Source organism: Staurois parvus, unplaced genomic scaffold (genome assembly GCF_062004578.1).
Source record: "Staurois parvus isolate SC_StPar_1 unplaced genomic scaffold, SC_StPar_1.0 ptg000610l, whole genome shotgun sequence".
Classification (NCBI taxonomy): domain Eukaryota; kingdom Metazoa; phylum Chordata; class Amphibia; order Anura; family Ranidae; genus Staurois; species Staurois parvus.
In genome coordinates this window covers 360,192-386,273 of record NW_028318406.1, presented here as the reverse complement: position 1 = coordinate 386,273, position 26,082 = coordinate 360,192, and the positions used below count along the sequence as shown (strand labels likewise).

The 26,082-nt window shown below is 44.0% G+C and overlaps 1 protein-coding gene across 2 annotated transcripts in view; it reads left to right on the top strand.

Moving 5' to 3' along the window:
• The first annotated feature begins 11,010 nt into the window (after positions 1–11,010).
• The window catches only part of RMDN3 (regulator of microtubule dynamics 3), a 112,189-nt gene continuing 97,117 nt past the window's right edge, over positions 11,011–26,082 (top strand). Inside the window, exons 1-4 of one of the 2 annotated variants that reach the window (XM_089693018.1) lie at positions 11,011–11,084; positions 19,164–19,365; positions 19,499–19,655; positions 23,710–23,853. In XM_089693018.1, the coding sequence (XP_089549144.1) occupies positions 19,173–19,365; positions 19,499–19,655; positions 23,710–23,853 (494 nt within the window). In that variant the 5' untranslated portion in view covers positions 11,011–11,084; positions 19,164–19,172. The remainder of the gene's footprint in view (positions 11,085–19,163; positions 19,366–19,498; positions 19,656–23,709; positions 23,854–26,082) is intronic. The other variant, XM_089693019.1, reaches the window with a different exon arrangement.

The window sequence follows — 26,082 nt, the reverse complement described above, 5'->3', positions numbered from 1 at the left end:
ATTTTTTGGCTGGAAAAAAAACCCAAGACTAGTGGGTTTCTAGAGCAGTTTTTTAGCTGTAAAAACACTCTAATACTGCATAACGCGGTAAAACGCCACAAACCGGCATTTTTTGATGTTTTTTTTACCAAAAAAAATTATTTTTTGTAACAAAAAAATGCTATAAAACACAAACGCAGGAAAACACTAATTGAAAAACTCACGTTTTTAACGTGACTTTACACAGCAAACAATACCAGCGTTATCAAAACGTCCAGTGTGCATGAGGGCTAAAGGCCGGTGCTCCCTGTGACTCTGCGTGCATCCTTGTGCTGCCGTCTGTTGGTGTGTTACAAAACTAGTCTCTAAACTTTTTGATACCACCTTGTATACGAATTGGATGCGTTTTGAACTGCATCTGATTTGCATGGCATGTGAACCACAGGGCTTTTCTAATGAGCCAGTTCATATATGTGCGGGCCAGCTGCAGTGCAATTTTAAAAAGAATCCGGCATGATTTTCAGCCTGGTTCAGGTGCGATTTCCAATGTCATACACTTTAACAATTCAAGTAGGTGTGTGAAATCAGCGCTCAGCAAAGAAACTGTATAGCAGTTCACATTTAAAGTGTTACTAAACCCACCCCATAAAATCAGTCTGTATATGCAGTAAAGCATGCTGGCTAAACTCACTGTGGAACCTAAGGGGCTAATCCTCTGCATTGTGTAAAAAGGCCATTTGATCCTTTCTTCTCTGAACCACCTCTTGTTCAAATGTCCACGTTTTATCTCCTGATAAGACAAGACTGAACAGTAGGCATTCTGCACATGCTCAGTTTAGTGTGTATTGATGGAAAGTTTTTTGTTTTTCTTGGGTGAGTGCATGTGATCAGCACAGGGCCAATCAGCACTGTCCAGACAGAGGTCAGCGGTTTTGCATCCTCCTACAGCAGAAAGAAAACTCCTCCTATAAGCTTCAACCTGTGCTCTGCTGAACACTGATAGAATCACAAGACTGCTCATGATAAAAAGGTATTTAGCAGTTTATATTTATTAAAATAATTGCATTTCCATGTTGTGTGTACTGTGGGAGACCAGAAATAGTGAATGCAGGGTCCTGGGTTTAGTAACATTTTAAAGGTCAATATGCCAAACCCTTAAAAATAAATATATATGGTAGTGCAGCGCTCACAAAATGTGGATATAGTGCAAAACGGAAAGAACCATTTATAGAGTAAACCAGTAGCAAACAGGTTCTGTGATTAAATCAACAAATGTTTCTTAAATAATAGATGTTAAATTTGAAATCATTAATTACATAGTCTGGCTGAAAAAAGACAAAAGTCCATCGAGTTCAATCATAGACAAAAAAAAGTTATAATCCTATACCCACAGTTGATCCAGAGGAAGGTAAAAAACCCAGCAAAGCATGATCCAATTTGTTCCTTCTGGGGAAAAAATTACTTCCTGATCCCCCAAGAGGCAATTGGATATTCTCTGGATCAACTTTACCTATAAATGTTAGTATCCAGTTATATTCTGTGTATCTAGGAAAGAATCCAGGCCTTTTTTAAAGCAATCCACTGAGCTGGCCAGAACCAACTCTTGAGGGGGTCTATTCCACATTTTCACAGCTCTCACTGTGAAGAAACCTTTCCGCATTTGAAGATTAAATTTCTTTTCCTCCAGATATAAAGAGTGCCCCCTTGTCCTCTGTGATGACCTCAGGGTGAATAACTCTACACCGAGTTCACTATATGAACCACTGATGTATTTATACATGTTGATCATATCCCCCCTTAATCTCCTCTTCTCAAGAGAGAATAAATTCAGTTCCTCTAATCTTTCCTCATAGCTGAGCTCCTCCATGCCTCAGTTTAGTTGCTCTTCTCTGTACTTTCTCCAGTTCCCCAATGTTCTTTATGTGAATTGGTGCCGAAAACTGAATTGCATATTCCAGATGAGATATAACTAATGATTTGTACAGGGGTAATATGATATCTCTCTCTCTGGAGTCTATACCTCTTTTAATACAAGAGAGGATTTTGCTCGCTTTAGAGACCACAGCTTGGCATTGCATGCCATTATTAAGCTTGTGATCTACCAGAACCCCCAGATCCTTCTCCACCATTGATTCCCCCAGTTGTACTCCCCCAGTATGTATGATGCATGCATATTCTTAGCCCCCAAGTGCATAACCTTACATTTCTCAACATTAAACCTCATTTGCCACATAGTTGCCCAATTAAACAGTGCATTGAGGTCGGCTTGTAAATTGGAGACATCCTGTAAGGACGTTATTCCACTGCACAGCTTGGTGTCATCTGCAAGACTGAAATGGGATTTATAATCCCAGACCCTATATTGTTTATAAATATATTAAATATAAGGGTCCCAACACTGAACCTTGGGGTACACCACTCACACGACCCTAGTCCATTAAGAGTATGAATCATTAACGACTACTCTTTGAATACATACATACATACCAAAGTCCATAAAAAATAAAGTGATATCTATAACAGTTCAGGGTTGTGGGTGTTTTTCCTTTAACCACTTGCCATCCAGAGGATTTACCCCCCTTCCTTACCAGGCCTCTTTTTGCTACTTGGCGCTGCACTAATTCAACTGAAAATTGGTCATGCAATGCTGCACCCAAACGAAATTTACGTCCTTTTTTTCACACAAATAGAGCTTTCTTTTGGTGGTATTTGATCACCTGTGCGCTTTTTATTTTTCACGCTATAAACAAAAAAAGACCAAAAATTTTGAAGAAAAACGATATTTTTTACTTTCAGCTATAAAAAATATATAGTAAACTCAAAGTTGGTTATAAATTTAGGCTAAAATGTATTCTGCTACATGTTTTTGGTAAAAAAAAAAATCCCAATAAGTATATATTGATTGCTTTGTGTGAAAGTTAGAGCGTCTACAAACTATGGTATAGATATTGCAATTTACGCCATTTTTTTTGCTATACAGCGCTGCGCTAGTTTAATGGACAATTACACGGTCATGCAATATGGTACATAAATGAAATTTATGTACTTTTTTTCACACAAATAGATCTTTCTTTTGGTGGTATTTGATCACCTGTGCACTTTTTATTTTTGGCGCTAGAAACCAAAAACATTTTTGAAGAAAAAACATTTTTGTTTAAAACAACAATATTTTCTCATTTCGGTCATAAAAAATATCCAGAAAAAGCTAAAATTTCATCATACATTTAGGCCAAAATGTATTCTGCTACATGTTTTTGGTTAAAAAAATCCCAGTAAGTGTACATTTATTGCTTTGTGTGAAAATTATAGCGTCTACAAACTATGGTATAGATAATGGAATTTACACAGCATTTACTTTCTGCTTGCCCATCACATTTCATGAGGTGCTAAAATGCCAGGATAGTACAAACACCCTCAAATGACCCCTTTTCATAAAGTAGACACCCTAAGCTATCTGCTGAGAGGCATATTGAGTCCATGGAAGATTTATTTTTTTGCACAAGTTTCTGGAAAATGACAAAAACTTTTTTTTTTTTACACAAAGTTGTCATTTAAATGATTTATTTCTCGCACAAGCCATGGGTATATGTGGAATTACACCCCAAAATACATTCTGCTACTTCTACGGAGTATAAGGATACCACACGATACCAGACTTTTTGGGAGCCTAGCCACATACAGGAGCCTGAAATCCAATGACCACTTTGAAAGCCTGAAGGTGCGGAACTTCCTCATTTCACTTCCTCAATACCTATCACAGTTTCGAAGGCCCAAACATGCCAGGATAGCACCAAACCCCCCCCCCCCCAATGACCCCTTTCTGGAAAGTAGACACCCCAAGGAATTTAAAAAGAGGCATGGTGAGTATTTTGCAGATCTCATTTTTTCTCACAAGGTTTTGAAATATAAAAAAAGAATAGAAAAAATGTTTTTGTTTTTTTTTCTTCATTTTCCAAAAACTTGTGGCAACAAATGAGATCCGCAAAATACTTACCATGCTTCTTATCAAATTCCTTGGGGTGTCTACTTTCCAAAAAGGGGTCATTTGGGGGGGTTAGGTGCTACCCTGGCATTTTAGGGCCTACGAAACTGTGATGGGTAGTCTGGAAGTGTAATGAGGAAATAAAGCCCTTTAAAAGCCTGAAGGTGCTTATTGGATTTTGGGGTCCTGTACTTGGCTAGACTGCCAAAACGTCTCACATGTGGTACCCCCATACTCAGGAGAAGTAGCAGAATGTATTTTGGGGAGTAATTCCACATATACCCATGGCATGTGTAAGCAGCAAATCATTTTAGTAACAATTTTGTGTAAAAAAAAAATAATTTTTTTTTGTCATTTTCCAAAAACTTGTGGTAAAAAAATAAATTCTTCTATTGATTCAGCATGCCTCTCAGCAAATAGTTTGGGGTGTCTACTTGCCAAAAAGGAGTCATTTTGGGGTGTGGGGGTGTTTTATGCCCAGCATTAGAAGTTTATGCCACACATCACTCACTCTTCTAACCACCTGAAGACCAAGCCTTTTCTAACACTTTCTGTTCACATGAAAAAAATCTGTCTTTTTTGCTAGGAAATTAATTTAAACCCTCAAACATTATATATTTTTTTAACGCAAACACTATAGTGAATAAAATGGTGGGTACTACAATTTTTTATGGCACATAGTACTTGCACAGCGATTTTTAAAACCCAATTTTTTAAAATAAAATACACTTTTTTTTTTACTTTTAATGCACAAAACCACAATATATTGGCCAATTATTTGGTAAAATATAAAAGATAATGGTATGCCGAGTAAATAGATACCAAACATGACATGCTTTAATACTGCGCAAGCCCCATGCAATGGCGACAAACTGCATACGTTTTTAATATCCATAGGCAATGTTTAAAGCCTTTACAAGCTACCATTTTAGATTTACAGAGGAGATCTAGTGTTAGAATTACTGCCCTTGATCTGATGTTCATGGCAATACCTCACATGCATGGTGCAACTGCTGTTTCCATACTGGCACAGGGTCAACGCTCATGAACGCAGGTGCGCGCATGCACGGGGGGGCGAGGGTACTTTTTTTAAAAGTTATTTTGATTTTTTTAATTATTTTTACACTGTCCTTTTAATTATTTTTTTTTTTTATGACTTTTAATGCTATCACAGGGAATGCAAATATCCCCTATAACTTCAATGGGCATTGTCATAGATTCTTTTTTCTAGATCTCTCCTCTGCCCTTACATTATCTAATCAAACCAAAATCGGTGTGATCAAATGCTTTCCCAATTTACAAATGGTGCTGTTTATATCCTGCGAAACTGAAGTGATGAAATGCTCGTAGCTTCCAAATTCTTAGGATATAGAGATGATTGGCACCATTCTGGTCTCCAATCAGCTCAATGGTCAGCTGGCAGAAACACCGGCTGCATTTTTTTCAGGTTCCCCCTATGGCTCGGGACTGCCCGAGAAGGCCGTGGAAGGTAGCGGCCCCCCCACTGCTTGTAAAAGCAATCCTGCAGTTAATTAGCCACTAAGATTGCTTTTACATGAAAGCTGATCGCCAGCTGAAACAAATTATACCAGGATGATACCTGCAGCTGTAGGCAATATCCTGGTATAACCACACAAAGTCCAGTGATGTACCAGTACTTCTTTGTTGGGTATATATGCTACGTTCTTTTGTTTTATTTTTTTTATGCAGCCTGTGGACTGAATGAAAAAAAGAGAAGAACTCTCTGCCAAAAAAAAAGTGTGTGGTATGCCCACCATTAAAATATACCACCCTGCATCCACGCACTTCTAATGGTGGACACACATTAGGTCACACTTTGCCACAAGCACCAGTTCCAAGATTGTACAAATGTCTAAATAGTGGCACACTTGAATAAAAATTGTCCACGTATAAGTGGTACCCCATATGGAAAAAGGATGACACCAAGTCCCAAACTATCTTTCCACTGCTCCCCATGTAGTCTGGGCATCCGGGGGGCTCCACATGACTATCTTTTCCCTCGTAAAACCGAAACGTATAAGTATAGCCTCAACATACAAAATAAAAATAATATTATTAATGAATAATAATATTTAGTGCTGCGCTCCCGTGCTAAATTAATTATATAAAAAAACTTGCAACAGTGATTATCAGTTCATAATCAAACTATATACTCAAAAACATATTAAAATAACAAAAACAATCTAATATAATAGCCTTGATGCAAACAATTTCTATGTTAAATGAACAGTACTCTTGATAAATCCAAAAACTCGTGTCACCAAATGGGGAAAACCGCCGATGAATATTAATATATATTGCGCTCACCTCCAATTTTTGCCTAATATATAAATAGGCAAAAAACACTTTTTGTCCTGACAGGACAGATGAAAACTACTGCTCCAGATCTCTCACTGAGCTGGTTGCTTGTTGTTGTATGCTAATGATCCACCTGGTGTCTCTCCACAATGCTGCTTAATAAGATGGATATTGAAGGATTCCTCACTCTCACCTCCAGGGGTCTATTTGTCTATATATCCCCCCAGAACTCCACATAATGGTATCAAAAAGAAAATGAGAAATAGTGTCTTATCCTTTTAAACATTTTAATAATCAAATGAGCAATTGCACTCACATTAAAAACAATCAAAATGTGCCTGTGATAAATGCCTTTGTGTGTGGTCCTCACACTAACAATACTCGCCGTTAGCTAGCCGACAGAACGTGGTGACTTCAGAGCCCCTCCCCTACGCGTTACGCCACAGGGTCATGTGGCTTCATCAGGGGGTATAAGTATAGCCTGTTGCCCTCTCACAGGTCTTCTACATCTTGATCCCATATCTGGCACGCTTGCTGGGGAGAAATTGTTTGAATGCAAGGTGGCCAGAAAAATTAATTAGGGGCTCATCAATGCAGATGTTTTGCTGGGGAGTATAGACATCTGCAAATGTTTGGTTAAGGTGATTTGCGTGGGGCAGAATTTTGTGGAGCCGGTCAAATTCAGGGTCACCCCGAGGATGACAGAGTGTATTGTCATTGAAATGCATAAACACGTTATACTCTCATATCTATGCCTGGCCATGGCAGCAGAGAACTCGGTATATGATGAATCGGGTCTGCGGACCAATACAACCGCAATTCATTTCTTTTAGTAATGCCCATGTTGCGGGTTAGGCCTCCAAAAAAAGTAAATTTGGAAACTGTAATGGGTTTCCATGCGAATGGTCTGGCAAGGTTTGAATTTTGGTTGGCAGCGATAAATTGTTGTGCATATAAATTGCTTTGATCCACAATTAACGCATACAGATATTCCGTGAAAAACAGCTCCAAAAATCAAGGGGAGTAGTTAAATTTTCTATTTCCACCTAAATTCCGGGTTGGGCAGTGAACGGGGGAAGTACAAGTGCTGCAAAATTTGTGGGCTGCCAATCGGGATTTGCAAGCACAGCCGGAAGGATATTAGGGGCTCTACGGGCCTGTGTGTGAATTCGTAGTGGCTGCGGGACAATACTTGTGCTCGCCACCGCACCGGCTTGTACTGGACTTATGGGAATCGCCACGTCACCAAGTCATACTGCACTGCTGGTATTATTATTTATATAACGCCAACAGTTTGCTCAGCGCTACAATATAACGGGAGACAATACAGTTCAATACAAGAGGGTTAGGAGGGCCTGATCCTGGGAGCTTACAATCAAAGAGGCTGCATATGAGAGTCATCAAAATTTACCGGCAAGTGCTAACAGAGATCAGGCCTGATTCTGCCAACACTGCGGTTTTGTGTGCAATATATCAAGTGACAGGGACCTACTGACACTGCACTTGCTGGGGGAGAAGGGGGGGGTAAGCGTAGGGGCTAAACGTAGGTGCTGGCAGGTGTCAGGGCTGATCCCGTTAATGCTGCGTTTTTGAGGACGCTATACTGATGTGAACGCTGGTATAGTGCTGATCTGATCAAAGATATTGATCCGTTCAGACACTATACTAGCAATGGAGATTTATTGTGTATGAGCGTGTTCCTGGCAATCAAGGGGTTAAATGTGATGACTGGTGTACTGAGATACCGCTATCTGGGAGGGGCGTGAAAACCACGGGAGCACAAATCACGTGTGTGTGTGTGTATATATATATATATATATATATATATGTGATTTTGCCGCCCTATAGCACAAATTCTGGAAGCGGTTTGTGTTACATCGCTGCGTTACTTTGACAATTGCGCGGTCGTGCAACACTGCACCCAAATTAAATGTACGTCCTTTTTTTCCCACAAATTGAGCTTTCTTTCGGTGGTATTTGATCACCTGTGCAGTTTTTATTTTTTGCGATTAAAAAAAAAAGGCTGACAATTTTGAGAAAAAAAAAACAATATTTTGGACTTTTTGCTATAAAACATGTCCTATAAAAAAAATTTAAAAATCAAATTTTGTCATAATGTATTCTGCAACATGTCTTTGCTAAAAAAAAAATCCCGTGTAAATTAATTGGTTTATGTGAAAGTTATAGCATTTAAAAATGGCGGGAAAGATACTGGGAATTTTTTTTTAATAATAATTGCAGCAATCAGCGACTTAAGGCGGTGATCAGCGATATATGACAGTGATTAGCGACTTATGGCGGGACTGCGGCGGACATTTTTACACTGGGGGAGAACTGACTTGGGGTCACCGACATCCCCAGTGACACCAATACAGTGATCAGTGGAAAAAAAAAAAACACTGACAGTGTACTAATGGCACTGGGGAGGAAGGGGTTTTTTTATTGAATGAAAGAGTTAACTGTGTGAGGGGAGTGTTTTACTAGTGGGCAGGGGCTGTGTACTTCAGGGGGACACACTGTCCCAGAAAGCTAATCTCTGCTCTCCCTGACAGTGTGTTAGGAGCTAACAGGGAGCAGAGGTGCAGTGCAAACACTGCAGCCGTGCTCTCTGTCAGCGAGTGCTGCTAATCACCGGGAGCCGGCGGGTAATGACCCGCCGGGATCTGGTGATGGACACCCGCTGCCACGATCGGCGGCGCAGGAAGGGTGGACGCGCGCCCCCTACCTGTGTTGCTAGACGCTGTTTTTTTACGCGCTCTAGCACAGCGGTGCCGCCCTGCCGCAGGAGGCAAGTGGTTAAGAACATCCAGGTGATTAAAGCGGAGCCACAGTCCCCCTAATACATTTTTGGTAAAAGCAGATCCATGATAACCTTTAAAATAGCATTAACAATTGGAATAATTCAATAGTAAAAGCATTGTAATTACTTAGTAATTATTAAACATTTACCATGATCTCAGAAGCAGGCAGGCGCTATGATGGCTGTGGGCATCTGAAGCCCACAGGTATTTATTTCTGGGAATTGGTGCTGCTGGCTATCCCAGCATGCACCACTCGCTCTCACGCCTGCGCAGTACAGACACTGCTCAGCGCAATGTACCCACTGTGCAATTCCAGCATAGAGCACAGTGTAGGACGCAGCAGGATACATCATCCACATCTTCCTGTAATCTGGACTCCCATTCGCATCATTTCCGGTTTCCAAGTCCCGTGATTACAGGAAACCAAAGGACTCTTGGGATACAGGAAACGACATCCCAGGAGACCTTGCAAATTGCCTTATGACATCATCGCCTAGGCGGCCGGGACTGGAACTGCAGGCTTGCAGTGGATTTAAAGGTATGTATATTAAAAAAAAAATAAAAATACCCAACTTGTTCTTTATTTCATGGGGACAACATAATCAGGTAAAGAATGAAAAATGGGTGGAACTCTGCTTTAAGATATTTTTCACGTGTCACCATGACAACCACCAGAAGCACACTGCACTCACCAGAATGTATAATGGTGTAATGGCAGGCAGCATACAAGCTCAGTACAATCATGGTGTTGAAGGAGTATATGGAGCTTTTATGCTGCCTGTAGTTTACACCGGCAATCATGGAGGCTCAGCATCACATGTAGGAATACCGAGGGCAGTCTGCATGCAAGTACAGCAGCCTGCCGAGGAACGTCCACTCCACCAGACTGACATTCAGCCATCAAAGCATTTTGAGATTTCCATAACTGCTCCCAAGTAGAAGCCCATGACTTGCATCAGGGCTGGGGGTTCTTGAGAGGAGTACTGGGGCGGGGTACTGGGATGTTTTCAGGATGTGAAGTACAGCACCCGGCTATCCCTGCCTGCATACAGAAGCACAGAGACCCAGTTATGATATCCCTGCCCTACGCCTCATTCAAATACATAAATATGGTGAAATTGTGATTACTGCTGCTACATCCCTTGATTATTACTAAAGAACAACATGTCTCCCCTGGAACTTTTCAGCAGCCACAATGGAGTAAAAAATCAATATCAATCATCACAATTCCACCTAATTCAGATTAGCGTTGGTTTAGTTTCATTAGATCTGACACGTGCCACGTTCCAGAAGTTCCTATTTCCACCACTTTAAACTCAGTTTCTAGGGCTGCATCAGATTCATAAATAATTGCTGTCAGTTCTCAGAAAAGCTGACAGCTTGCAGCACAGGGCTTCCTGGTTGCTATGAAGCTGGCAGCTGCTGGTGTCATAGCAACCATTTACCCAGCTAAATGTAAACAAAGGGTGGGCTGTTGGCTGACATTATTACCCATTGGACAATGATGGTAGGCCACATTTGGACAATGACGGTAGGATGATTTCTGCTGCCCAGACAAGTGTCTTAGCCAAGGAGGGGCACACCAACGGCACGTGAACACCCAGCTAGGTGAAGGCCCGGGGTGCTGGAATCCCGCCCCAGTCCAGGCCTAATTATCAGAGGGCTCTTCTGGACTCAGCAAGTTTCAGGCTGCACCCGTCTGTACGACTATACGGACAGATAGCCATTCCTGACAACCACGCCGCTGAATATCTCTCTTTGTGTCATTCTGCTCGGATTTATCGCACACAGCACCGAGCACTACTAAAGTCCATCTATATCCACTCACTAACCGCAGATCGCAGCCCGGAAAAGGGAGCGCGCGTGCGCAGTGCCCCGGCATGTGTTCCTGGAGCCTGTGAGAGGGAGCTGCGCATGCGCAGTGTCCCGGCATGTGTACCAGGCTTGTGTGATCTCCACTTCCGCAAGGTTCGGACAGCAGCGGAGGAGGAGGAGGTTGGTAGGTCAGTGCTGGGTAGCGGGTGGTTGTCAGAGTGGAGTTGCGCGCCCCACTGTGTGACCTGTCAGGTGTCATCCTTCACATGTTCCTGGGGTGGGGGCTGTGATCCGGAGGTGACTCCATGGATGTTCTATGCTCTGGGTGACCCCATGTCCCTGGACTCCTAAGATCAAACACACAGGACAGGCTCTGCATACTTCCTGCCTTCACTATTCACATTGTGGAGACCTTTCTATGTGGATTTTGTGATTTGAGGAATCTGATCCTTCTCCTTCCTTCCCTCCTAATACAGAGTGTCCTCCTCTGTATTGACCAGTCTGATCCCAGATCCCCATCTCACTGATATGAATAATGGTGATCAGAGGATGGAAGTCCTTCTATAACCTCCTAATACAGAGTGTCCTCCTCTGCACTGACCAGTCTGATCCCAGATCCCCATCTCACTGATATCAATAATGGTGATCAGAGGATGGAAGTCCTATATCCTCCTAATACAGAGTGTCCTCCCCTGTACTGACCAGTCTGATCCCAGATCCCCATCTCACTGATATCAATAATGGTGATCAGAGGATGGAAGTCCTTCTATAACCTCCTAATACAGAATGTCCTCCTCTGTACTGACCAGTCTGATCCCAGATCCCCATCTCACTTATATCAATAATGGTGATCAGAGGATGGAAGTCCTTCTATAACCTCCTAATACAGAGTGTCGTCCTCTGCACTGACCAGTCTGATCCCAGATCCCCATCTCACTGATATCAATAATGGTGATCAGAGGATGGAAGTCCTTCTATATCCTCCTAATACAGAGTGTCCTCCTCTGCACTGACCAGTCTGATCCCAGATCCCCATCTCACTGATATCAATAATGGTGATCAGAGGATGGAAGTCCTTCTATATCCTCCTAATACAGAGTGTCGTCCTCTGTACTGACCAGTCTGATCCCAGATCCCCATCTCACTGATATCAATAATGGTGATCAGAGTATGGAAGTCCTTCTATATCCTCCTAATACAGAGTGTCCTCCCCTGTACTGACCAGTCTGATCCCAGATCCCCATCTCACTGATATCAATAATGGTGATCAGAGGATGGAAGTCCTTCTATATCCTCCTAATACAGAGTGTCGTCCTCTGTACTGACCAGTCTGATCCCAGATCCCCATCTCACTGATATCAATAATGGTGATCAGAGGATGGAAGTCCTTCTATAACCTCCTAATACAGAGTGTTCTCCTCTGCACTGACCAGTCTGATCCCAGATCCCCATCTCACTGATATCAATAATGGTGATCAGAGGATGGAAGTCCTTCTATAACCTCCTAATACAGAGTGTCCTCCCCTGTACTGACCAGTCTGATCCCAGATCCCCATCTCACTGATATGAATAATGGTGATCAGAATATGGAAGTCCTTCTATAGCGTGTCATAGACAGGAGAAGGTCAGGACAGCAGTTAGGGGCCGGATCACACCAGAGCGCATGCGGCTTTGTGCGTACGTAGACTAGAAAGCTAGGTTCACGTATCTGCAACCTGCATGTAGCCCATTCATTTCAATGGACTACCTTGACTCTTTTTTTTGTTTTGTAAATAGTGCCATTGGCATAGCACCTTGTGAAAATGGAGGTTATCTAGATCCTTTCAGTGCACACGAAAACATGCCGCGTTTGTCAATTCATAGGGATGTTATTAATTAATGGAACCTGTGCCTGTCAATTAACCAAAAGCCTACAGGGCACTTATACCCCCTTCCTGCCCAGGCCAATTTCCAGCTTTCAGCGCTGTCACACTTTGAATGACAATTGCGCGGTCATGCAACACTGTACCCATATGAAATTTTTAGCATTTTTTTGTGACAGATAGAGTTTTATTTTGGTGGTATTTAATCACCTCTGGGTTCTTTGTTTTTTTTTGTTTTTTTAAACCAAAAACCACTGAAAAGTTTGAAAAAAAACAAAACGTTTTTTCTTAGTTTTTGTTATAAAATTTAGTAAATAAGTGATTTTTCTCCTTCACTGATTGCGCTAATGAGGCTGCAGTGATGGGCACTGATAGGCTGCACTGATGGACACTGATAGGTGGCACTGATGAGGAGGCACTGGTAGGTGGCACTGATGGACATTGACAGGCATCACTGATGGGCACTGAAAGGCAGCACTCATATGGCACTGATAGGCAGCATTGAGTGGCGCTATTAGGCGGCACTGACTGGCACTGTTAGGCGGCACTGACTGGCACTGATAGGTTGCACTGACTGGTACTGATGGGAGACATTGAAAGGCAGCTCAGATGGGCACTGGCAGGTGGCATGGATGAGCACTGAGAGCTGGCACTGGTGGACACTGACAGGTGGCGCTGCTGGGGCTACACAGATCATCAGGACACACTGATCATCAGTGCTCTGATGATCTGTGTACATGTCCCCTCCGAGGAATGCCGATTACCGGCTCTCCTCTCCTCACAAGCTGTCAGCGTGACAGCTCGTGGGGAGAGAAATGCCGATAACCGGCATTTCCCTGTTTACATGTGATCAGCTGTGATTGGACACAGCTGATCACATGACCGAGCCGACATCTTCAGCTATTTCCGTGGAACAGTGATCCGCTGTGTCCGAGGGACACAGCGCACCGCGGTTAGAATGGGAGGATGTCATATGACGTCCTCCCAGAATGAGAGAAACACCTTGTGTCCGTCATATTACTATATGGCGGGCGGGAGGCGGTTAAAGAGTAGAGTGGGTTACCTGTGGGTCGGAGACTCGCACGATGCGCAAGCATTCCTGACCCACACAAGCTTGAACCTAAGGCAGGCAACATTTATAAAACTGCGCTGCCCCAGACGCCATTTTATTGCGGGGCCATGGGGTTTGGTGGCTGCAAATGCACCTGTGTTTATCAGTTACTCTGGGGTGCCATTAACAATAGCATCCTCACATGTCCAAAGAGGGCAGTTCATACCCATGTGGTGCAGGAAACGTGCGTTTCTCACACAGTGTGCACTGGATAGACACCTGTCATTACTAGGCCACACATAGATATAGAGATAAAAAAGACACAAGTCCATCTAACTCAGCCAATTGAAACAAACAAATAGAAAACATCCATGTACACAATCCTTTACCCACATTTTATCCAGAGGAAGGCAAGAAAAAACACAATAAAGCTGGTCATAGACAGAGTGATTTCCCCCCATCAACACAGTCAGTGTTAATGAGGTAATCCCTCCCTCAGAGCCACTAGCAATAATCGCATTTAAAACCTGACAGGCTGGTTGTACCCGAGTTGATCGATCGGTCAACTTGGGTACATTCAGCCTGCCCATACATGCTTAGAATCTTGGCCAGTCCCTGCTGAACCAGCTGAGATTTGAATCGTGTATGGCTGGCTTCCAATTCACTCCATTTGGGGGGAAAAATTCCTTCATGATCCTCAAAAGGCATTCGGATGTTCCCTGGGTCAACTACCCCTGATGTTATTTTCTGTAAATATTCATATCCAGTTATATTATGTGCATTTAGGAGTGCATCCAGGTCTTTTTAAAATAAGTTCACCTTTGGAACATATTACAGCTTCCACCCATTTTTAGGGTGGAACATACAACATGTTCCAGCATCTGCAGCCTCTCCCCCGCAATCCCCCTTCCCTGTGACAGCGGGCGGGGGAACTTCTACGTACATCAGCTGTAATAATTTGAAGAGAGCGCAGCCGTGTGGGTCTCCACCCGCACAGCAACGTCATTCATTCAGTTTCCTGTGAATGAATGCCTACAAGTACCATCAGCTTTGCAGCTGACAGCTTGGAGTTCTCAATCAGCTGCAAAGGCGCTGCAAAAAAATGTGCATTTTTATTTTTGTTATTTTTTTTTTTTCACAAGATGAACTTCTCTTTTAAAATAAATCTACTGAGCTGGCCTGGACCAACTCTGAGTTCACACTGATGCGGTGCAAAATTTGCAGCGTTTTCTGAGCGAATTCTGCACGCATCAGAATCGCACCCTGTCATGCAAACCGATGCGGGTGTGCATGTTAACCACTTCCAGTCCGGACACTTTTACCCCCTTCCTGGCCAGGGCAATTTTCAGCTTTCAGCGCTATCACACTTTGAATGACAATTGCGCGGTCATGCAACACTGTACCCATATGAATTTTTTATTATTTTTTGAGACAGGTAAAACTTTATTTTGGGGGTATTTATTCACCGCTGGAAATTTTTTTTTTTTGCTATGTAAATGAAAATGTCCAAAAATTTTGAAAAAAAGCTTTTTTTTATAAAATTTTGCAAATAATTAATAATTCATCATAAATTTTGGCCAAAATTTATTCCGTTATCTTTTTAGTGAAACAAAAAATAAGCCAAATTAGTTTATAACCAAAAATTATAATTTTAAAACATTTTTTTTTACATTTTTTTTTTTTTTTATATTATTATTTATGTTATTATTTTTATTTTTATTTTTTTTACATACTGTCACCCCAGCAGTACAGTATCACCATGGTGACCCTGTACTACTTTTGGGGGGTGATGAAGATTTTTTTTTTTTTTTTTTTTTTTACACTGATTGCTTTTACACCCATATAGGATGTAAAAGCAATCATTTCTCTTTCTGTCTGTCTGCATTCTTGCAGCCATTGAGAACTACTGAGTGAGCTGTGATTGGTCACAGCTTGTCACATGGTACAAGGCTGTTGTGAATAGCCTTGTACCATGTGACCTCTGTGATCATTCACAGATTTCACATGTAGTAAGCAATGATGTCAGAAGTGACATCTTGCTTACTACTTTGCATGTGATCACTGATTGGCCAATCAGTGATCACATGATCGGGACCTCGTACAGAGGTCCCGTCCGACGATCAGTGTTTCACTGTATCCGGAGGACACAGCGGGCACCGGATTGCGGTGCTGCGCGCTCCCGGGGAGCACGCACAAGCAGGGTGCGGGGAGACCGTTTATAAACGGCCACCTGACCCTGCACTGCCACCGTCCAACCGTTTATATACAATGGCCGGTCAGGAAGTGGTTAAGTTAACAACACCCAGAAATCGGTCCGCAAAACGAGGTGCGATGTGCAGAATTGGATCGCATAGGTGTGAATACCCATTCGATCCGATTGTAGTGCGGTCCTGTGCCTTTTTGGTGCAGATGCAGTGCGATTTGAGCCATACAAAATGTTTGAATTCAATCGCTCCGCACACAAATGGCATCTGATTTGCACAGGAATGCGGTGCGGTTCCTGTGCGAATCACATGCGATGTAATGCACTGCATTAGTGTGAACCTAGTCTTAAGGGTGTGCTTTCCACATTTCCCAGATTCACTGTATTTGTAAGGTAAATCTCATGGACATCCAGAACACATTTACTGAGGTCCCGGGAGAGCGCAGGAACAATGGTGGCAAGGGGCCATTTTCACTCCACAGTACCATAAACGCAGTGTGGCAAATCATTTTTACTTGACAGGCAGGAGTCCTGTGCTGAGCTCAGCTGTGTGCTTTTTTTTTTTTCTTCACAAAAGACATGGGCATATAGACTCAGTTTGCAGCCATGGTAGTAAGAACAAGGCCGTGAGCTTGTTTTAACCTCTTGACTACCAGGATGCTTATAAATGTACCTTGGTAGACAAAGGGTTAAAGCAGTTGTCTTATGAGCAATTGAATCCTAATGACTGGACTAATAATTTATGTTGTTCTGCTGTAAATGTACCTGCTATGTCCTGCCATTCTGACTGACATGCCCCCTCCACCTGCATGTCTAGTGACAGCGATTGTCTTGGGCTAGCGCCTGGTACCGAGATGAGCGCTGTCAATTCAAACCCCTTACCTATTCATCTATTTGAAAGCAGCGTGGTCGAAACAGCGGATGAAGGAGGGGGTGTCTGTCAACTACACTAGCTCAGCAGCCGGACCTTCTAGAAATACAGGACTAACTGCTCCTTGTTATTTTCCCCTGAGGAACAGGAGGAACTATAGACAAGTTAGATGAGACTTCAAGGAGATCTAGAGAACACTTCTAATAACAAAAGACATTGGCCAGTGAACATGTTTTCCAGAAAAGAGATCCTATGTTTATCTTTATAGCCCTCAGATATTAAGTGAACCTGGTTAAATAAAGTGTAAATTTGCCTTCAAGTGGATCTAAAGCTAAAAATGTTTTAGGACTTGCTGTGCCCCCATCCCCCTCTAAACACTGTCCTGACTCCTAGATCGATCCAGCGCTGTGCCCAGCTGCAGTCTTCTCTCCTCTCTTCCTCTTCACACAGGGACTGACAGGCTCCTGCTGCTTTCAGTCAAGTACAGTGAGGAAGGAGTAGAAGGTAGGGACAAGTCGCACTGTGTGTGTCAATGGAAACACACAACCCAGCGTAGGAGCGAACCTATAGGTGTGCCCCTATAGGGAGCAGCTTTCTTTGGGGGTATACTGAGAAGAGGAGGAGCCTAGAGTGCATGTGGGGGACCCCAGAAGAGGAGGTTCAGGGCCACTCTGTGCAATACAATTGCCCAGAGCAGGTAAGTAAAACATGTTTGTTATTTCTGTTCTGGCTTTTTTTTAAAGATACTTTTTAATTGGGGACTGGAGTTTACCTTTACTTTACCCCTTTGCCAGGTCCATACGTCGTGTGGACCTGACATTGGGGGTTTTACACACAATCCGGTGGTTGCAGCCACCGGGATTGTGTCTAAAACTGACAGGCAGACTTCTGCCTGTCAGGTGGAAACAGTCAGACGGCTGCACTGCTGCCCGATTGCTTCCACAGCCCCCGGTAACATGCGCTGTCGCTATGTGTTCCGGGCTGTGCTTGCCCATCTGTGGGCCCAGGGCCGACATGGCCGGGTCCAGCTTATGGAGAGAAGAGCGGACACACGTCCTCTCTCCTCCCCTTCTTGCTCTGACCTGGAAAGCGACGCATATGATATCTTTTCAGGATCACTGCTGTCACTTTCCCTGGATATTCTAGCATGCTTTCAGCCCTTTAAGGAGTTTGTGACACTGGGAGATGGGGTTTAGGGTCTCATGATTGGAATGCTCTTGACCGCAAGTAGGGATCGGAACCTTTCCATCTGGAACCTGTCCCCTATATGATGGAAAAAAAAGTGAAGTAAAAACATTTTTTTTTTTTTGGCAAAAAAAAGTTACACCCAAGTACAAAACACAGGCATCAAGGGCGCCTATGCGTGAAAACGTTGATTGCGATACACATGTTACATACTGCCGCAAATGCCGGAGTGAGAGCAATCATTCTAGAACAGCGCTAAAAGTGCTGTGTTTTTATGCGTTCCTTTGTTTGTTTTTTAAGATCTGAACGCAGTCCGTTACTTTTAATGGGCCTGTATACAAAGGAGGGTAAATATCAATAAATTAGCACCATGTTTGGTGTTTTACCTGTGTACACACATAAATCATACCTCCTCACTTGAATGGTAGAGAAAAGTACTTGAACATTTTGCATTCTGAAAGACATTGTATGCACAAATACAGGCATATATGTGTGTAAATGTGCGCACTACACAGCCGTGCTTTGTTCATACATCAGTATTGTGTGCAAATACCCCCAGCAATAGAGCTTTGTTTAAGTTAAATCTGGTTATCCATAGTAGGAAGATTTATTGTTTTTTAAAGAATATTTTTCCATGACAGCAGGCAGATGATCCAATGTCATACATAAACATTTGAAGGCTGTTTCTGTCAGGATCACCGGATGAAATTGGAAACGCTGAAGGACACAATAACAGAGGACGGCACACTGGTTATATAGAAAGGAAGCATCCTTCAATTAGATTTTGGGTCTAGATGCATTTATGTATCTGAAAAATCCCAAACTATGCGCAAGTCAGCCTCTTTTACAGCAGGTATCCTGGTGAGGTGCGCCGCTGCACTTCATTGAAGAGATGACTCTGGTTCCAGCTGAAGAATAGCCATCAGTATGCTATCATGCAGGATAAGTTTAGTGAACAAGAAATAAAATATCTCCTGCTGTAGTAATCTGGCACCATCTAGCGACAAAAGTTGCACAACATTTTTGTTTCTTGCTGTTATATATAAGATTTTTTTACTACAGTAATCATTTGTGGCCATTCTGTTTACTTTTTAGGAAGACAGTATGTATAAACTTCTTCTTGCATACCGAATTGGATTAGGATTGATCGCTGGTGTCACTGCTGGAGTTGTAGTGTACGTGGTGTATCGGAGACATCGGAAGCAGAATAAAAAGGTTTTGTCAAAGCAAAATGGATATCGTACACACACACTGTCCGAGCATGACAATGTTGCTACACCATCTAATTATTCACAAGGTATATATTTTATATTGTCCTATCGGGTTATATCACAGTTAAAAAAAAAATAAAAAATCTACCTAAAAATGAATGATGTTAGTGCTGTGTCATTTGTATTAATGTGTTTTGTGTTTCATTTTACCACTATCAGGAAGGGCAGACGTTGTGGTTGTATCTCATGGGGAACAGATGGAGCTGTTGAACCGCCTGGACTATGTTCTTGGCAGCATTACAGAAGTGAAGCAGGAGGTTGAATCTTTGCGGAACAGTCTTCATGGGTTAGCTGAAGATATTGTAGGAGAAGTTCGGTGAGTATTGTCATTCACATGAAAACAGATCTTTGTTGTCTCAGTAATGCTCCTGACTTTTAAGTGCGAAGCCATAGGTGCCATTCCCATAAGGATCATTTCTGAGTCAATGTTTTCAGGCAATTTAAAATAAAGAGCCATGGTGGCTTATTGAGAGAAATTCAGGTCTGGGGTTCAGACTGCTATTATTTTAATTATATCCTGCCTCTAATGGTAATACAAATCTGAATTTCTTTCCATACTCACCATCTTTTCAGGAATTCCTATCGGCCAGTCACATGGCTAAATGCCTAAGCATTTTGTCATTTGGTTTTTTTGTTGAAGAGAGTCAAAACTGCTTGATCCCCTGCTCCATCCTCACTGGCTCCCATTGCTGTCTCTGAGCCAATGAGGAGGGAGAGACTCAGGACGGCAGCCACTTTCATGCACATCACTGAACGGGGTAAGTATTAGGGGAGGCAGCATAGATTGCAATTTCCCTGCAGTTCTCGCACCCACAAACGCATTGCAGGTTGAGATGCATGGGGGTGCCATTAAGAATGACTGCCAGGCCTGTGTGTCTCTAAAGAGAAGCGCAGTTTGGCTGTGGGTGGGTGCGGCAATCGCAGGTGTTCCTGCAGCCACATCCACCCGATCAAGTACGAAACCTAGCCCAATGGTTTACGACTACTTTGTAGCTTGCAGGCTATGTTATTGGATTAGAATCACTTCTACTTACCATCACTGGTAAATGTAGGTCCATGTAATAAATCCACATTTTTGTTTATGATTATGAGAATGAATACACTGCTTCAATTTTTTGTGTCCTTTCTTAGGCACTGTTTGAATGAAGCTCTATTGTTTTCCAATATGTTGAAAACATCAGCAATTTCCTCAGAATCTTCTCACTTTTTCACATTTGATTTCCATTGCTACAGAGCCCTTGAACCTAGCTAACCCAAAGCTGTGCTTATTGATCAGTCTGGTTATGAAGCTATATTTGCATTCATGAAGATTTAAAGTGTATTTCCACTTTTGCAGCTACATTTGGGTAACACTTACTAGTGGTGCACCGAAATGAAAATTCTGGTGCCGAAACCGATACCGAAAATTCAGAATGCATGTGGCTGAAAACCAAAACAGAAATGTCTGCATATGTGGGAGTGGGGAGGCTCCAATTTTTTTTTCTACTTTCGTGTGTGTAATAAATATATATATTTATATGTGTGTATTTTAACTTATGATTTTATTGCTATCGCATAGGGGACCAATGGTCTCCTATGTGATGGCATATGAGTGACAGGTCCTCTTTGTAGGGGGGAGGGGGTGGGGGGGCAGTGTGTGCAAGGAGTGGGCAAGCGAGGAGCAGTTTATACAGTAAGGGAGCAGTGTATACAGAGAGGCTCCCTCACTGGCTGTCACTATATGTCAGTGCCGGTTTTTAACCACTTGCCTACTGGGCACTTATACCCCCTTCCTGCCCAGGCCAATTTTCAGCTTTCAGCGCTGTCGTACTTTGAATGACAATTGCGCGGTCATGCAACACTCTACCCATATATATATGCCACTGGTGGGTGGCACTGCTGGGCACTGATGATCTGTGCTGATTCGTCCTCTGACAATTGCCGGTTATCGGCAATACTTTCCTCACACTGTGACAGCATGAGGAAAGTGCAGCTCGTAACCGGTAACTGCATTTACTGGTGATCTGCTTTGTCATTGGACACGGCTGATCACTTAGTAAAAGGCTGCTGTGATTGGCCTTTTACCTCATCACGTGATCAGCTGTGTCCATAGGACACAGCCTTCACGGAGATCGCCGGGGGCACGCGGGAGGGCGCATTCTGGGAGGACGTCATATGACGCCCTCCCAGAACTGGACAACCGCGCTGTAGCCGTCATTCGGCTATAGCGCGGTTTGCAAGTGGTTAAATGCAATCGCTGGCGGTTTTTTTCTTCACTATATCTCACAGAGCTGTCACTTTCCCTGGAGCTAAAGGAAACTTTGTTTCTTTTATCTCGGGAAAGAAACTAAAAGGAAACTTTGTTTCTTTTAGCCGGGGGGAAAGTGACAGCTAATTCTGTGAGCTGCAGTGAAGAAAAAAAAAGGCTGGTAATTACATTTAAAACCGGCACTGACATATAGTGACAGCTAGTCACTGTATACACTGCTTCTCTCCTGCCTTTCTCAGCCTTCCCCCCTCACATCTGCAGTACACAGTCTCCTGTATCTGCTAAATTTTTCCTATCGGCAAAATGCCAATAGGGCTATTTTCGGACGATATGTTTCCGTGGCTGAAATTTCGGTGCATCCCTAATACTTACTTTATATTTGTTACATGTCTTAGTCACCTAGCATAACATAAAAAAAAGACAGAAACAATTGAGTACTGACGTGATACTTTTTTTTTTATTTGCGCTAACATACAATTTTGAGGACAAGCTCTAGTCTTTTTTTTTTTTTTTTTTTTTTTTCATCCCCCACATCTCTTCTAACATTCTGCTAAAACTTTGTGAAGCAGTACTGCCTGGACCTTGAAGAAGGGACATTCCCTGAAAGCTTGTCCTCAAAATTGTATGTTAGTGCAAATGAAAAAGTATCACGGACAGTACTCAATTGTTTCTGTCGCAAATGCACTAATACGGCTACAATCATCTCATAAAAAAAAGATAAAATTGCTGCTTACTGTTTTAGATGCTTTTTTTCTGATAACTAAAGCACTGAAAAATCCTACTTGGTTCTCTTTGTTTATGAGGGGACAGGGGAACTGTCTTTGCCATAATTAACCCAGTCTATACTATGCTGCGAATTTCTTGTACCAAGTTTTTGTATTTTTGTAAACTTTCAGTAAAAATTTATTGAACCAGAAAAATTGCCGTGACAGCAGTGTTAAATTTGCATGAAAACTGATATAAACTCCTGTCTCTGCAAGTGAAATCTATGCTGTTTTTCCATAATTTTTTATGCACGTACGGTGTGAATGAAGCCTTAAAATGGATCTTCACTCTCAATCAACTGCTAGCATTAGTAAATTACCGTATTTTCCGGCGTATAAGACGACTTTTTACCCCTTGAAAATCTTCTCAAAAGTCGGGGGTCGTCTTATACGCCGGTATACGGCATGCTGACACCCGCCGCCCCCCCTTCCAACGAAAGGAACACTAAGTACAGGGGTGGGCAGGGGCTGCTGTTTCTTACCTGGCTCCGGTCCCACGACGATCCAGTCCAGGAAGCGCGGCTGCTCCTTCATTCAGTTCGGCCACTGGATGTTCGTGCGGCTGCTCGGCTCCGCCTCCTCACCGGTGATTGGCTGCCAGAACTGTAGCTCAGGAAAGACACACAGGCGGCCAATCACTGGCGAGGAGGCGGAGCCGAGTGGCCCCGCAAAAATCGAGTGAAGGAGCGGCCGGTAAGTGTGCCGTGCAGAGGTGCTGCTGCAACCACATATGCTGGCTGCAGCAGCACCATACTGGAACAGGGGTCAGCAAATGTCAATTGCCCCCAGAGCAAACAACTTGCTATGGGGGCACCCAAGCAGGCTTGCTCCTGTATCGCTGCTCTGTGTGTCCATTCGCATACAGTGCGGTGGCCCAGCCCCATCGCGCCCCTTCTCTATCCTCATTGCCTCACTGGCTGTGTTGTCTGGTTGACGATGTCTCAGGGAGAGGAGGGAGAGTCCTCGGAGAGCTTTGGTTCTCGTGCACATCGCTGGATCGAGATGGGGCTCAGGTAAGTATTGGGGGGGGCTGGGGGGGTTGCTGCAAACAGAAGGTTTTTTACTTTCATGCATAGAATATATGAAGGTAAAAAACGTTGAGCCTTTAAAACCACTTTAACAATGAAAGGTAATAATATATAACACACCGATTTACATCTAACTATTAAATGAAGAGTAAATGAAGAATTACAATTTAAGGTAAGGTAGTGTATGAAGATTATTCTATTCTTTTGCATTCTATTTGTCATACTGATTCAGCGTGCGACCACAGTTTTAGCAGAATCAAATACCTTGTAAATGATTGGCAGAAGAAGAATTGCACAACAATGAAATTCAACTTCGTATTTCTTCTGCAGGTCACACCTGGAAGAGAACCAGAAGACCAGTCGGCGACGAAGAGTCTTACTCCATAGAGAGAGGACAGACTCTACAGGCTCCAGTTCTATTTATTTCACTACTAGTTCTGGGGCTACACATACAGATGTGGAGAGTGAAGGAGGGTAAGTTCTAACAAAAAGTCATGTTATTAGTTATGGGAAGTCATTCATTAGTGGGGCATATAGTGTACAGTATGTAAAGACAATTTCACCTATCTATCTGGCCTGTTGACCATTGTCACTGTGACAGAAAGTGAGAGGGGATCCAATCACTTCACCAGAGCAGGAAGAGAAATCACCGATTGTAAATAGGTGAATATAATACTGGTTTTGTTACAGGACTTTTCTTTAGAGCCTGACAGGGTTGCTTTAATCGGTTATAATGGACAAGTAAAACAATAATCTGTTCATTATGTTCTCCAGAGTAGGGAAGGTTTAGGACTTTAGTCATGGTCTTGTTGCTATCTGTGTTCCCAACAAGGAGACTTCTTTCCACTTCAGTAAGATGTAAGAAAATCTTGACAATCCAGCTAAGAAACCGTCCCAGTCCAGCTTAGAGACCGTCCCAGTCCAGCTTAGAGACCGTCCCAGTCCAGGCTAAGAGACAGCCCCAGTCCAGGCTAAGAGACAGCCCCAGTCCAGGCTAAGAGACAGCCCCAGTCCAGGCTAAGAGACAGCCCCAGTCCAGGCTAAGAGACAGCCCCAGTCCAGGCTAAGAGACAGCCCCAGTCCAGGCTAAGAGACAGCCCCAGTCCAGGCTAAGAGACAGCCCCAGTCCAGGCTAAGAGACAGCCCCAGTCCAGGCTAAGAGACAGCCCCAGTCCAGGCTAAGAGACAGCCCCAGTCCAGGCTAAGAGACAGCCCCAGTCCAGGCTAAGAGACAGCCCCAGTCCAGGCTAAGAGACAGCCCCAGTCCAGGCTAAGAGACAGCCCCAGTCCAGGCTAAGAGACAGCCCCAGTCCAGGCTAAGAGACAGCCCCAGTCCAGGCTAAGAGACAGCCCCAGTCCAGGCTAAGAGACAGCCCCAGTCCAGGCTAAGAGACAGCCCCAGTCCAGGCTAAGAGACAGCCCCAGTCCAGGCTAAGAGACAGCCCCAGTCCAGGCTAAGAGACAGCCCCAGTCCAGGCTAAGAGACAGCCCCAGTCCAGGCTAAGAGACAGCCCCAGTCCAGGCTAAGAGACAGCCCCAGTCCAGGCTAAGAGACAGCCCCAGTCCAGGCTAAGAGACAGCCCCAGTCCAGGCTAAGAGACAGCCCCAGTCCAGGCTAAGAGACAGCCCCAGTCCAGGCTAAGAGACAGCCCCAGTCCAGGCTAAGAGACAGCCCCAGTCCAGGCTAAGAGACAGCCCCAGTCCAGGCTAAGAGACAGCCCCAGTCCAGGCTAAGAGACAGCCCCAGTCCAGGCTAAGAGACAGCCCCAGTCCAGGCTAAGAGACAGCCCCAGTCCAGGCTAAGAGACAGCCCCAGTCCAGGCTAAGAGACAGCCCCAGTCCAGGCTAAGAGACAGCCCCAGTCCAGGCTAAGAGACAGCCCCAGTCCAGGCTAAGAGACAGCCCCAGTCCAGGCTAAGAGACAGCCCCAGTCCAGGCTAAGAGACAGCCCCAGTCCAGGCTAAGAGACAGCCCCAGTCCAGGCTAAGAGACAGCCCCAGTCCAGGCTAAGAGACAGCCCCAGTCCAGGCTAAGAGACAGCCCCAGTCCAGGCTAAGAGACAGCCCCAGTCCAGGCTAAGAGACAGCCCCAGTCCAGGCTAAGAGACAGCCCCAGTCCAGGCTAAGAGACAGCCCCAGTCCAGGCTAAGAGACAGCCCCAGTCCAGGCTAAGAGACAGCCCCAGTCCAGGCTAAGAGACAGCCCCAGTCCAGGCTAAGAGACAGCCCCAGTCCAGGCTAAGAGACAGCCCCAGTCCAGGCTAAGAGACAGCCCCAGTCCAGGCTAAGAGACAGCCCCAGTCCAGGCTAAGAGACAGCCCCAGTCCAGGCTAAGAGACAGCCCCAGTCCAGGCTAAGAGACAGCCCCAGTCCAGGCTAAGAGACAGCCCCAGTCCAGGCTAAGAGACAGCCCCAGTCCAGGCTAAGAGACAGCCCCAGTCCAGGCTAAGAGACAGCCCCAGTCCAGGCTAAGAGACAGCCCCAGTCCAGGCTAAGAGACAGCCCCAGTCCAGGCTAAGAGACAGCCCCAGTCCAGGCTAAGAGACAGCCCCAGTCCAGGCTAAGAGACAGCCCCAGTCCAGGCTAAGAGACAGCCCCAGTCCAGGCTAAGAGACAGCCCCAGTCCAGGCTAAGAGACAGCCCCAGTCCAGGCTAAGAGACAGCCCCAGTCCAGGCTAAGAGACAGCCCCAGTCCAGGCTAAGAG